Source organism: Penicillium alfredii (genome assembly GCF_028826965.1).
Source record: "Penicillium alfredii strain IBT 34128 chromosome Unknown utg000005l_segment0_segment0, whole genome shotgun sequence".
In the NCBI taxonomy this organism is placed as follows: Eukaryota; Fungi; Ascomycota; class Eurotiomycetes; order Eurotiales; family Aspergillaceae; genus Penicillium; species Penicillium alfredii.
Genome location: NW_026622702.1, coordinates 3,306,692 through 3,321,704, shown reverse-complemented (window position 1 = coordinate 3,321,704; position 15,013 = coordinate 3,306,692). Strand labels below are relative to the sequence as shown.

General features: G+C 44.3%; 1 protein-coding gene across 1 annotated transcript; it reads right to left on the bottom strand.

Moving 5' to 3' along the window:
- Positions 1-1,916: 1,916 nt before the first annotated feature.
- Positions 1,917-2,487, bottom strand: NUU61_004666 (C2HC-type zinc finger protein; the record flags this gene model as incomplete). The annotated part of the gene is given in 2 exon segments (XM_056655248.1): positions 1,917-1,935; positions 1,946-2,487. The coding sequence occupies 2 exon segments, from the start codon at positions 2,485-2,487 to the stop codon at positions 1,917-1,919; spliced, it is 561 nt and encodes a 186-aa protein (XP_056513275.1).
- Between the last annotated feature and the right edge of the window lie 12,526 nt (positions 2,488-15,013).

The following is a 15,013-nucleotide window of genomic DNA, read 5'->3' as shown; positions in this document are numbered from 1 at the left end:
GACTTTGGCTTCTCTGAGCTTCTGCAGCACCTTTTTGTTGTGTTCAATATGTTCTGCTTCGGTCTTGGAGAATACTAAGATATCATCCAAGTAAGCGATAACAAAAACATCGAGGTATTCTTCCAGAACGGTGAAGATGAACCTCTGGAACGATGCTGGTGCGTTGGTAAGACCAAAAGGCATAACCACATATTCGAAGTGTCCGAATTTGGTCCTGAATGCTGTCTTCCATTCATGGCCTTCCTTGATCCTGAGCCGATTGTAAGCCTCAGTGATGTCGTACTTGGTGAAGTATTTGGCTCCTTGAATGCGGTCTTGGATCTCGTGAATCAGTGGTAACGGATGTCGATCTTTGATGGTAATCGAATTTAATTGTCGATAGTCCACACAAAGTCGAAGACTTCCATCTTTCTTTGGTACGAATAGGATAGGATATCCTGCTGGTGAGGTGGATTTCCGAATGTATCCTTTCCTCAGGTTCGTGTCGATGTATTCCTTCAGCGTCTCCGATTCCTTCTGTGAGAGCTGGTAAATTGGTCTGAATGTAGGCTCCTTGCCTTCTTCGAGGTTGACCTCGTGGTCGTACGGGCCATGCTCTGGTAGCGTGCCCTCCTTTGGTGGCGTAAACACATCCTGGAAGTCTTGGTATTCCTCAGGAATCTGTGTTTCTTCCCCTGTTGCACAGAGGGCTGTGGAGCCGTGTTCAACCATCACGTACTCCCTTAGCTCGTCGTCTGTCATATCCGGTCGTTGCTCGGTGTTGACGATGGTACTGGCTTCCGTTGCCTTGTACTGTGCCCCGCCTCTGGGCCGAGTGCTCCTCTTAAGTTTGCCTTCGTGAGGGCCTCGAGGGCCACCTGTCACCCCTTGACTAGGTCCCTGTGCTGGTCTGTATCTGTTCCCGGTCCATGTCTCACTGGTTTGTCGGCATTCACATCGGTTGAAGACAATGAGTCCTTTCTGCCAATCGATAGCTGGGTTATGTCTTCGTAACCACGGAACTCCTAGCACGACGTCGTACTGCCCGAGGTTGGTGATGTTGAAGTTGATTGTTTCAAAATGATTTCCCAAAACCATCGGCAGGTCCCCTGTTTCGTGCGTAATTCCCGTGCTGAGTGGTTCTCCATTGAGTCCAGTAAGAGGTAAGAGCTCCTCTTTTCGTCGCCGCTGGATTGTATATTCCTGACAGCACTGTGGGCTCATGAAGTTTCCGCTGGCTCCTGAGTCGATCATCGCTCGCATATTCTTGTATGCGACGTTGACGAAGACTTTCATATGTGCCCCCCACTGTGTTGCTGCGAGTTGTGGTGTGGGTGCAATTTTCTTGTTGCCGTGCCATGTTCCTGTGTATTCGGGCTTCCACTGGGGTCGTTTTTCCCATCGCAAAGGTCTCGGCTCAACTCCAAGGTTGAGTTTCCCTGGGTAGTGGAGCATGCAATTGTCGTCGTAGCATCCTACAACCGCCCTGATGTCATGTTTCGGGTGTCGTGCGTATCCTCGACACGCGCATCGTGGATGCTCACATGGACAGGTTGGTTGGTCCTGGGATAGCTCTTCCCGAGCCGACTCATCCTGTTGGCCTTTTGTCTCGTCACTCGAGGTTTCTCTGTTCCTGGGGTTTTCCTGAGGCGTTTCCAGGATCGTCTCTTCCGTTTCTGGGAGTGTGGGTGGAGTTTCTGGGATCTCCGGCGTTCCTGGGATTTCAATTGGTGTCCTCAGGATACCTGTGCCCCACTCCTGGGAATCGTCCGACAATTCCTGGGAGTCGATGGTGTTCCAGGGACCGTACTGGGTCCATCCTTGACTCTCAATATCTTCTGAGCCTTGCTTGAAGCGCTCAAAGTGTTCCTCCGCGCTACCAGCTTGCGCGGGCGTCCTAAGGACTAGGTCGTCCATATAGACCTCGTTGTTTTGTGTCAGTTCCGCGGCATGATCCTTCGCGTACATCTGCGGCGAGTTTTCGATGATTTCATAGTCGATCTCTGGGAATTCTTCGTCGTCTGTTTCGGAGAGCATTCGCTCATCCCGATACAGTCCTGGTGGCTTGCTCCCATCCACAATCATGGGGCCTTCCCAGTCGCGCTCCTGCGTCGCGTAGAGCCGTTGAGGCTTCCCTTGTTCTGGTTTCTCGGTGCCAGTAGTGTCGTACGCACCTCTTCGTTCTTGGGTCGCGTTCAATTGTTGGGGTTTCTCCTGCCTCTTGCTTCGGCAGTCCTTGATTCGGTGTCCTGGCTTACCACAGTTGAAGCACAGGTTGTTGTTTTTGCGTCGTTTCTGTTCTTCGGTAGGCAGCCTTGCTGCATCGAGTTCCATTGGTTTGGGTCCGTAGGGGTCGTTGTCCCTTCTCCCAAAGTTCCGTCTTTGTTGGAATCGTCCGCCGTTTCCTCGTCCTGGGTTACGGCGCCATTGTTTAAGTTCGCTTTCTTCTCGCTGTCGGTCGTAGAAGCGGTTATCGATTCGTACAACAGTGTCGACGAATTCATTCATGGTGGTAGGTCGTCCGATTCGAGCGATTTCGTCCTTGATGTGTGATTTCAGCCCCCCATAGAATGGTGGAATCAAAGCGTAGTCGTCCCATCCTAGGATTGCGGCGTGTGCCATGAACTCGGCAACGTAGGCTGTTGCGGAGGTGGTTTGTCGAGTTCGTGCAAGTTTCCGTTCAGCCGTTGCTTTCGCGTCGATATCGCCGAAGGTTCGTTCAAGCAATTGTCGGAAGCTGCTGTATCGCGAAAAGATGCCCTGGGCCATGGCAGACCAGGCGTCTGGAGCCTTTTCATAGTATTCTCGAATGTACGGTTCCAACCAATCCCATGCTTGTCCTCGTAGGTATGATGACACAAAGATGACTTTTGCGGCGTCGTTGACTAGCCTTCCTCTGTTCATGTCAAGGTGCATATCCATCTGGGTGAGGAACCCTCGAAGCTTAGATCGAGTACCGTCGAAGCTCTCTGCTTTGGGTAACTTGATTCCCACGGAAGATGCTGGTGCGGAGGCGGCGATTTGGGCTGCACTTTGCTCGACTGAGTCTCGAAGGTCTCCAATGTCGTGGTCATGCTTGCTGCTAAAGGTGTTGAGCTGGCTGATCAGGGTGTGAATCTGTTCTTCCAGTGCCCTGACTCGTTTCTCATCTTCATCGTCCGAATCCAAGTCGGTGTGTCGTGTTTGCGTTTTCGGTGGCAGAGGCTCGATCGCCTTGCCCTTGTTGTTACTGCCGTGCGACGCCATGATGCTTGGACTTCACGGTTCGATGACAGGGTGATCAATGTGTTACGAACTGCTAACTGGTCACGGTGAGTAACGTCCGCAAAGGTGATACTTCTCTAGGAGTACTGCAGGCCTCAAGCGTATCCGCAACCGTACCAATGCCTCGGGGGCCTTCTATGGGCTCGGGTCTCTAGGGTGCTTGCAAGGTGTGCCAGTTAGAGCGCCGGTCAAGTCAGTCACTTAGGGATCGAGGATCACTAAGTAAGCTCCCAAGACCGTTGGAGGGTTGTCGCTATGTTCGAACTGTGAAGTACCAAAGGGTGGTTCCAAGTAACAATGATGGGATTGATCACGAAGAACTAAATACATGTGGTAAAGACTGTCCTTATATATCCCTTGCCCAGTATTCCACGCCCTCGTTTGTGGTATACTGCATGCAGGCATGTAGTAGTCCCATTGATATACCATCCGATATACCATTCCTTGGCGATGGATCGTGGTATATTGTCACGTGACTTATACCCTTGTTGTCCTGCATCATCACCGCGGGGTTGGTTGGCTCTGGTTTCCTCTTGTACCCCTGTTGGCGCGAGTGAGGTGGCTTGGTTCGTAACATATAGCTCTTGTAGTAGAGCTTCGAGTATACTACCCCTAGATTACTACTAAATAGGAGATCCTCGCTGATTTTAACCCCTGGAATATCCTACGCTTAGGGTCCCCTCCGGGTATAACCCTTCGTAGAAAATATTCTACAAAAATAGATAGAATAGATAGAATATATCGATACTTTAATATATGAGAATATCGACGATTTTACTATATATTTAGTATATATAGGCCTTAGGCATCAATAATATATAGTAATCATATACCTTATATCACTAATCTACCGACTTTACCCCTTAGCAAACATCTACTACGCCCGGACTACCTTCCCCCCGGTATCGCTACCGGTATAGCTCTAGGCCTCCTACCCTAACTTAACCCCGGTAATCTATTATATTACCCCTAGAGTACCTTATTCCCGGTATATCCCTTAGGTATAGCTCCCGGTATAGATCTTACCGAAAATAGAAAGCCCTATATCTTTGGATCTATATTACCCCTATAGCTTATAGCTATATCAAAATAATACTCTTGACGTAGAGAATCTAAATATAATATAAAAATCTTTCTCAATTTTTAATATTTTGATTTTATAAAGTATCGAGGCCGACGAATTATCAAAATCCTCCTTCTATTCTAGAGAATCTAAGTAAAATACTAGAAAAATATTCTAGAAAAATAGATCTACTATTAGAAATCGATCGAAAGTTAAGTAGATTAGAATATCTCTAATTTTACTCTAGATTTAGTATATATAGGCCGTAGGCATCCTAAATATATAGTGATCATATACCTTCGATCACTAATCTATCAACTTTACCCCCTAACAAAGAAAGGCGACGCCTAGTATATCTCGCTCCCGGTATAGCTACCGGTATACCGCCCCTGAAATCAACGCCGGTAATCTATCACACTACCCTATTTAACCCCCGGAACGCCTCGCTCCCGGTATACGCTCCCGGTATAGCCCCGGGTATATCATGATATCAAGGAAGAAGGGTTCATATCTCTACCAATATAGACCCTCAAGACCTTATCCCTATATCAAAATAATCCTCTCGGTCTAGAGAATCAATATCTTCTATCAAAACCTATTTATATTAATCTATTATATTATTAATCTACTATATTACTAATCTACTATATTAAAAATATCAATCAAAATATCAATCAAAATATCAATCAAAACTAAAAAAAAGGTAGAAAACGGATCTATACTAGACCCGACTCTCTGCCGGTAGACCCTCGCTGGTAATAGAATAAACCTTCCGATGAAACTCCCAAAACACCCAAACCCCTAGGGTTACCTCGGTATCAATAATCCCCCACTTCCATTTTAAGAGGTGATTGGCCATTCGGGCAGGCCTCGCATCGTCGGGGACCCCTAGATCCTGCCATACCTCACTAACCTCGCTAGCGAATAGGCTTTGCTCCTCCCAGATAAGGCGAAAAAAGGCAACTAATAAGCCCTGGGCTAGGCAACGATTATTGACCTTATTCGGCTGACATACCTTGGTAGGGAGAAAACAGGTGAAACAACAACTATCATCCCTAAAAACAAGCCATTTTCTGATAAAATTGGTTCGTTCTTGGTAAGTCGTATATTCGCTGCATCGGATAGTCGAGTGGGTGCGCCAGTCGGAATCGGAATCGGGGCAATTTGGACGAAATCCAAAGGCGAATGCTATATAAAAATAGAATATATTAGTATATATTTATAATATATATATTTATAATATATATATATATATATATATCAAGATAGAGAATAGATCTATCTAGTATACATATATACTATATATACTATATATATAGAATAGAATATCGACTTACCTCGTTGCTGAATGAAATGAATCAGGCAAATACCCTGATCAAGCCAAAAACCAATCATATCGAGGAGCTCTTGGTAGTTCGATTGGGTAATTCGCTGATATTGCCTAGCCGTTCGACTCTGCTCAGTCATCTCCTTTTCCCTTTTGATGCAAAGATCACATGCTAAATCAGGTGATTCGCAGGCATTCATCACACGATTGTTGAAGTGCTTATGCAGAACCCGTCGTCGACAAAGACCCTCCCGAATATATTCATGAATACCCCCTAATTCGCTAGTAGGGTTAGAATTGGTAGGGAGGGTCCCCCTATCATCGAGTAGGATATAGGAATACCCTATAGATTGAGGGCTGCGTGCCAACCGGCCAGTCCCCTGCATGAAATCGGATATCGACCAGCTCCCACCAAAGTGGATCACGAGGCCAATATTGGCGAAGTCGAACCCTGCCCCGATAGCAGAGGTCGCCACTAAGATAGGCCTTCGCTGGCTAGTGAAGTCCCCTAGGTGGCGTTCCTTGATAGGGTCTGGTAGGTCTGCATGATAGATACTAACCCGGTCCGAATAGCATTCACCGAAGCTCTCAACATCTCGCTTACTAAGGCAGTAGATGATTGCCTGCTTCCCTATATCGATATTAGTATATATATATATATATATATATATCAGAATATATCAAAAATATCATAAATATAAATATCAGATATATCAGAAATATCAGAAATATAGTAGACTTACCAATTCTCTCATCGGTCTTGCGGGTATAGAATCTCTCGATAAATTCAAAGCAGCGAGCCCTAAAATAGGACCGGGGATCTGCGAGATCTCTCTGTCTTTTTGGTCGGGGGGCCTTTTTGACCTTATAGATAATATCAGACCGATTAATCTCTGCGCGAACTATATAGTAGCGAGAGACTAATAGATTCGTCTGAATACCACTAAGGGTCTCGGGGGTCATCGTGGCAGTAGCGAGCACTAGGGGGATCTCCAGTGAGGCTAGCTGCGTCAACTGGTAGCAGGTATGACGATAATCGCGAGCGAGATGAATAATATGCGCCTCGTCAACGATAACCCTATCGATTCTAGACCTTATCTGGCGAATAAGGTCTAAAAAGAAGGGTTTGGCAGCATTCTCTAGTGAGATCAAGGTAAGGTTGGGGGTAGACCTTATTATCTCACTAGGGTCTAGGTCCTCCCAAATAGTGAAGGGTAGCCCAAGAACCCTCGCTTTCTCTATTAGGTCTGCCTTGAGAGCCACTAGGGGAACTACTAGGATAGTAGTTCTGCTAATAGCAAGCGAGGCAGCCAGTAGAAAAAGGGTAGATTTGCCTCCCCCGGTTGGGAGTATAAGTAGTAGGGTAGGGTCCCTCCTCACTAGTAGGCGAAACAGAGCATCTCGCTGCTCAGGCTGCTTGAATTCCACTGCTGAATTACCTAGAATATTAGGATTAGGATATTAGCAAATATACCAATATAGATCGAAATAGCATGATATATATCGAATACTATAGTAGATATATATATATATATATATATATATATATATTATGATATATATCGAGTAGGGAGCGAGGACGTACCTAAGAACTCCCGAAGTAGTGCCAACAGAAGATCCCCCTGCTGATGCTGGGTAGGGGCTGCCAAACCATACTGTTTTAGTAGGTGGGCAGCGTCGAAATCCTCACTAGAATAGGCCTGGGTGCCTAAGCTAGTCGGGGTCGGGGTCCCCGTATGCAGTGCTAAATAGTCGTTGAATTGACCGGTTGATAGCTGCTGCGTAGGCGGACTAGGTCCCCGGAGTCTTGCTCGTAGGACTGGTTGCCCAGGTAGCATACCAGAGTCTCTCTCTATTTGCATGAATTAGTATCAAAAATATCAAAAAGATCAAAAATATCAAAAATATCAAAAATATCATGAATATCATGAATATCAACCTACCTCTCGCATACCCTTCTCTCGCCCCCCCTTCTCGCCTACCCCCCTCGCTGATAGGTAGGGGGATAGTAGGGTAGATATCCCCAAACTGGGTAAAATCGACCCCTAAACCGATGAATGCATGCCAACGCTGGCTGAAGGCGATATAGCGAGATTGAACGGTGCTAGTGAGGTTTGCCAGCTGCTGCGAGTGTCTGCCATATACCAATAAGCCGGTTCGCTGCGAATGATGCATCTGGCTGGCCCCAAGGCCTTCGTTTGACCCTAGATTATCATCATCACTAGGATCATCCAATATCTCTTCATTCAGAGTATATCGGATGAAACCCTGCGCGATCTGGCGCCAGTTGGCAAGGCCAATCGATTGCTCGAGATATCGGTTCGTCTGCATCTTCATCCGCGCTGCCAACTGGCTTGACGAAACTAGCGAATGGCGAAGCCAAAATACTAATTCGGGGCGAAATTTTGATATATCAGGGTGGATCTGATTAATCAAATATCGACGAAAGGGTAGAACTACTACTAGGTAAAATAGTAGGAGGTAAGATAGGCAGTTAGGTAAGGCGCGAACCGCATTCTGTTCGATATTAGTATAGGAGAAGGTCTTCCCATATTTTAATCGAATCAGAAACTGGCAACTGCCAGGGTCCAAGAAAAGGGTGCGAGTGCTAGTGGCAGAATTCATGAATTGCAGCTGGCTGATCTCAGTGCCCCTCGCTGGGGCCCCACTAGCCATATGAATAAGGACCAGTAGGTCAGTGAGAAAGGCCTCTACCTTGGTGAGGTAGTTGCTTGCTCTCGCATGATTCAGCTGGTAGGCTTGCCGGGGGTTGCTAGAATCGATATATATTAGTATGATATATCAGAAAATATCAAAATATATCAAAATATATCAAAATATATCAAAATATATCAGAATATATCAAAATATATAAGAAAATATTAAAATATATAAGAAAATATCAAAAAAGATATCAAAATATATCATACCTTGGTTGGGCGAGTAGCCACTCGCTTTGATGATGCTCTAGCATATGCTTGATGAGGAACCCGTCAAATCGATGCGAAGGGTCGATTCGGGTCAAAAAACTGAATCCTTTCGAGATCTCCGTGAAATCTTCGGTTTTCGAATATCTCTGAATATCGATCTGGCGAGAGAGATGATGAAAAATATCGAATCCAAAGCAGAGATCCTGAGCAAGCCGATTGGTCAAATTAATGATAAATCGACGAAAAAAGACCTGTAGGTCAGTTTGACCAAGGCGAATCCCCCAAATCCCTATATCATTATTAGGGTATTGGGTGATTTCATGCCCTCGGTTGCTCGTATTGCTAGCAACTGCCCTAGCATAGACCCTGAGGGCGAGTATATCGCCTAGGGGGGCTTCCGATTGGTTCCAGAACCACTTCTTCATCCAGGTCCCCAATCTCTCTGAGATTGGTTCGGGGGGGGTCTATATGATATAATTAGTAAAGGTAAGGTGAGAGCAAGGTAAGAGCAAAGTGAGAGCAAGATAAAAGTAAACAAAATAGTAAACAAAGAGGCAAGCAAAATAGGTAGTAGGTAAAATAGTAGGCAAAGCAGTAGGCAGATATATCAGATATATCAAATATATCAAATATATCAGATATATCGGATATATCAGGTATATCAGATATATCAAATATATATCAGGTATATCAAAAATATAGAATATCAACATACCTCATCAAGACCCCGCTGATATTCGATATGCAGCAGGGTAAATTGATACCCCTTGATGATAGCTGCATAGAGCTGGGTGATCTGGTTCAACTCTTTGAAGACCCCCCGGCGATAGTCGAATGCGAGGCAGGCCAGAAAGGTATAGAGAGGGTTATTATACCCCTCCGAAGTCGATACGCAGGCGAGGTCCAAAAAGAGGCCGGCGAGTAAGCGAGCCCCGGTAAGGATATCGGTATAGGCATACCCCCGATTCTGGTAGGGGGCGAGGCCTTCCCGGTACTCTCTCTCGCGCTGCTCGGTAGGGGTATCTTCCTCATCACTAGGGGCCTCGTCCCCGAGGATCTCTTCATCATCGGGGTCCTCGGGGTTGATCACCCTTGGGTCCCACTCGGGGGGTGATTGCCCTGGCGAGGCGCCTGCGTAGGGGCCTCTTGCTTGGCGAGGCGGGTAAGAAAACCGGCGATTTCGTCGAGCCTCTCGGTATGATTGCTCCCGAGGGTATAGAGACCCTTCACCGAAGCAGGCGTCTCCCGGGGGCCCCCTCCCGAAGATACGGGTAAGAGGTAAGCAGAAAGATCACCAAACCGCGAAAGACTCTCGTATATCGTTGGATGGTCGACCCCTGCTGCGGGGCCTTGGTAGGCCTGATCGTCCCCTCGGCGGTAAAGGAGTTGAGGGTGCATCGGGCTACCCGGGAGATCTGCGATAGGCGGCCCTGCCCCGAGAAGAACAGCCACTCGATGCAGATTGATAGGAAGCCCTGAATCTCGTGTTTAGGCAGCAGGGCTTCATCGAGGCGAAGGTCGAAGAGCGAGGCAATAAAATCTATAATAATATTAGTATCAAATAGCAAATATATCAGAATATATCAGAATATATCAGAATATATCAAAATATATCAATATATATCAATATATATCAATATATCAAAAATATTATATATATATATATATATATCAAAAATAAAAAATATCGATCTTAATCAGAAGTTCGCTTACCAGGGTCGCGCTTAGCGAGTAGCTCCCGATAGTGCGAGTGCCTATCGAAGCTATTCGCCTCGCTACGCATGCCGAAAGAGGCAATCTGCGTGGGCCTCTCATCCCCCCGAAGCTCGCGCTCGAAGGCGGCGGCGATGTCGTCGATCTGGGGGCGCGCGAGGCGAGGCGGCGGGGGGTGAATAGGCCGCTGCGTACCGGGGGTAGGGGCGGGGGCCGGGGTAGACTGGGTCTCGAATAGGTATGCATTCTTCTGTAAGGCCTGGTAGTAGCAGCGAGTAAGGACCCCCCTACGCCCCGAAGCGAAGATTCGGTGCTTGCGGGTAAGATGATCTCTCGCCTGGCTTTGGTTAGAGAGAATAGCAGGGCAGCTATCGATTTGGCAGCGAACCCCCGATTGGGGGGGCGATAGACCTGCGAGAGGGGGGACTGGCTGCCTAGCCTGAATCCCCTGATAGACCCCCGTAAGCGAGATAAGAGGTAGCTGGCGAAGCGAGGCCTGATAGGCCTTCCGCTCAGGGGTGGCCGCCTTGAGATGATAGCGAAGGTGCCTATCTGCCTGGGTAGGCCCAATCGCATGCTGGCACTGCGCGCAGATCAAAACCTGGTATTCATCAAAAAAGACGAAAAAGGGGGGCAACTGGGGGGTTGACATATTGGCAAAATAGGCAAAATAGGCAAAATAGGCAAAATAGGCAAAATAGGCAAAATAGTTAAAATAGTTAAAATAGTCAAAAAAAAAGGGTTCCAGATTCGATTGGTGGGGTGGAATAGCGAGAGAATAGTAAGGATACAGAATCTGATATTTCTTGGGGCTGGGTATATCACGTGACCCGGGAACCCCGCAGAACCTTGATTCTACCCCCTATATCTTATCCGATATTAATCAATCGGATCCTTCGTAGCAGAGAAAAATATTGAAAATATTAAAAAATAATAATATAATAATAAAAATAAAAAATATAGGAATAAAAAGGTGATTTCTAATATTTTTTTTGCTATATTACAATAGGGGAGAACGAGAGAACGAGAGGATTCTAAATATATAGTGGGATCATATATTTGTATGCTATTCTAGCGACTTTTGCCCCGAGAGAAAATTACCTACCCCTAGACTATATCGCTTCCGGGGTCGTTCCGGGGATCGCTTCCGGTATACTACCTCCGAATTAGTCCCTAGAGCGAGGATTATAGCGCTATTCGGACCCCCGGACCGCCTCGCTCCCGGTATACTACCCGGTAGACTCCTACTATAGATATATATATATGTATATCCCCTATTTTCGCCTCTACCTATCCTACCCTGACGCCTCATATAGCCTATCCCTATATCGAAATACTCGCCGCGGCCGGTGGAATCGGGATCTACCAGAAAATCTACTGTATCGGAATTCTTATCACTACTATACTATACTATATATATATATATATATATATTATCATATATTATTAATCGAATTCATTCTCGAGTTTTTCGATGATGTTGGGCCTATTCTATATTAATATCCTATATATATACTAAAAAGGGATTGGATTTAAAATATTTATAATAGGCCTCGTGACTAGCATAGTATCGCCGTTATGTGACCCTACCACCCGAATCGACCGCGCCGGCCCGCCAACCCCCCCCCCCCCCCCCTCCCCTACCAATAGATATATATATACTACTATATATCCTATATAGAGAGAATTCCTATACTGCCTATCGAATTCTAAGGTTATAGGGGGCAATTATCGACCCGATTCTCAACACCAGCCAGCGTAGTATAGCAGGATAGAGTAGTGCTAGAGTGGTAATCCCCCCTAGACTTATATCTTATATATTATCTTATTATCCTATTATCCTATTATCCTATTATCCTATTATCCTATTATCCTATTTCTATTTCTTCTACTATTACTATTACTATTACTACTACTACTACTACTACTACTACTACTACTACTATTATTATTATTATTATCTATTATTCCTCTTTACTATTACTATTATTTGTGTGTTATTTATGTGTTATAATAGATCTCTCTCTCTCTCTCTCTCTCTCTCTCTCTCTTTGTTTCTTTCTTTTTATTATTAATATATATATATATATAATATTATATATTATAGGTAGGTAGGCGAACTTAATAGATAATAGATAATAGTAGATGGTAGTAGTAGGGTAGTGATGGTATAGGGGGGGGGGGGGTAGATATATATAGCTATATATATAGAGCGAGACCGAGAGATATATATTTGGCTGGGGTGCAGTGTCGATACCTGGCGTTTTGCCGCTAGGGTGGCGAGATAGATTACCTGTGGTATCGCTGATCTAGGAGCGTCGGTATATCTTTCATAGATTACCCCTTTGCTAATATCTAATATCGGTATTAGGTCGGTCCGCGTAATTTACCCCATCAAAACTTCGTCTCCGATTTAGACTATCGATTTCGATCGCCTTCCCCTGTCTCGATTTCTCTGATATTGGAATAGATTACTCTCTTGAATTCCCCCTATAAGATATCAAAATTTCACCCCGCTGCGACCGCAGTAATATCGAAAGGTAGCCACCTCCGTCTTCACTGTGGCGGACGTGCCGACCCCGAATCCCCCCCGGGGTCCACCCGGCCCCCCCCCCCCCCACCCGGACCCCCGATCCCGCCAGTCGGAGGCCCCCAGATCCCGGACGTGGAGCCACGTCCGCGCCGGGGAATCCCCTGTAGCGGTTCGCTACGCTTACTATTAATATAATAAATTCTATTATATATATATATATATCTCTCCTAATTTACCTATCTAATATATATTACAATATTAAAATATATAAAAACACTTTTGAAAAAATTACAAAATATATTTTTCCCTCGGCTCTCCACGATATATATATATAGCTGGGAGTATAGATCTACGCCCAAAATCGAAAACTATATTTGGTAATTTCGTTATTTTTTCTGATATATAAAGATTCTACGATATCTCTCGATCAAAAATATATAGTAGAAGTTGATATTCTCTTACTAATCGAATTAGTGATACACCGAAGGAAATAGATCACCCCTAGACTCGAAAGCCCCCGGTATAGCTCTTGTAGTAGAGCTTCGAGTATACTACCCCTAGATTACTACTAAATAGGAGATCCTCGCTGATTTTAACCCCTAGAATATCCTACGCTTAGGGTCCCCTCCGGGTATAACCCTTCGTAGAAAATATTCTAGAAAAATAGATAGAATAGATAGAATATATCGATACTTTAATATATGAGAATATCAACGATTTTACTATATATTTAGTATATATAGGCCTTAGGCATCAATAATATATAGTAATCATATACCTTATATCACTAATCTACCGACTTTACCCCTTAGCAAACATCTACTACGCCCGGACTACCTTCCCCCCGGTATCGCTACTAGTATAGCTCTAGGCCTCCTACCCTAACTTAACCCCGGTAATCTATCATATTACCCCTAGAGTACCTTATTCCTGGTATACGCCTTAGGTATAGCTCCCGGTATAGATCTTACCGAAAATAGAAAGCCCTATATCTTTGGATCTTTACTACCCCTATAGCCTAACTTAACCCCGGTAATCTATCATATTACCCCTAGAGTACCTTATTCCCGGTATACCCCTTAGGTATAGCTCCCGGTATAGATCTTACCGAAAATAGAAAGCCCTATATCTTTGGATCTATACTACCCCTATAGCTTATAGCTATATCAAAATAATACTCTTAACGTAGAGAATCTAACTATAATATAAAAATCTTTCTCGATTTTTGATATTTTGATTTTATAAAGGATCGAGGCCGACGAATTATTAAAATCCTCCTTCTATTCTAGAGAATCCAATTAAAATACTAGAAAAATATTCTAGAAAAATAGATATACTATTGGAAATCGATAGAAAGTTGAGTAGATTAGAATATCTCCAATTTTACTCTATATTTAGTATATATAGGCCTTAGGCATCCTAAATATATAGTGATTATATACCTTCGATCACTAATCTATCAACTTTACCCCCTAATAAAGAAAAGCGACGCCTAGTATATCTCGCTCCCGGTATAGCTACCGGTATACCGCCCCTAAATTAACGCCGGTAATCTATTATATTACCTAGTTTAACCCCCGGAACGCCTCGCTCCCGGTATACGCTCCCGGTATAGCCCCGGGTATATCATAATATCAAAGAAGAACGGTTTATATCTCTACTAATATAGACCCTTAAGACCTTATCCCTATATTAAAATAATCCTCTCGGTCTAGAGAATCGATATTGTCTATTAAAATCTATCTTATTAATCTACTATACTTAGAAAGTAATGATAGTAAATATTTACTTCGATTATTCACTTCTGATATTCTTCTATAAATACTAGCTATCTCTGATTTCTTTTCTCTTCTTCTTTCTTCTTTCTCTCTTACCTCTTAATCTTTATTATTTTGTTCTTTATATCTAAATTTCCTTACTTAATTTTTACTCTTTGTTATTTGTCCTTATCCTATCTATATCTATACCTTAGCTCTCTGCCTTTTTTTTACTCTAGCTTTCCGAGCCCTCTTTTTCTCTTAAATTATCTTCTTCCCCTATCTTCTACTATAGCCTCGGCTAAGGAGACTACTACCCTATTTAGTAAAGTGCTACCCTGCCTAGCGTGTTTCCTTCGTTTAAAGAAGTACCCTACTATTGAATACGCACGATCTATTAGGTCTAAGCCTAATATACTATATTACCGGCATAACTAAGTAAAGACC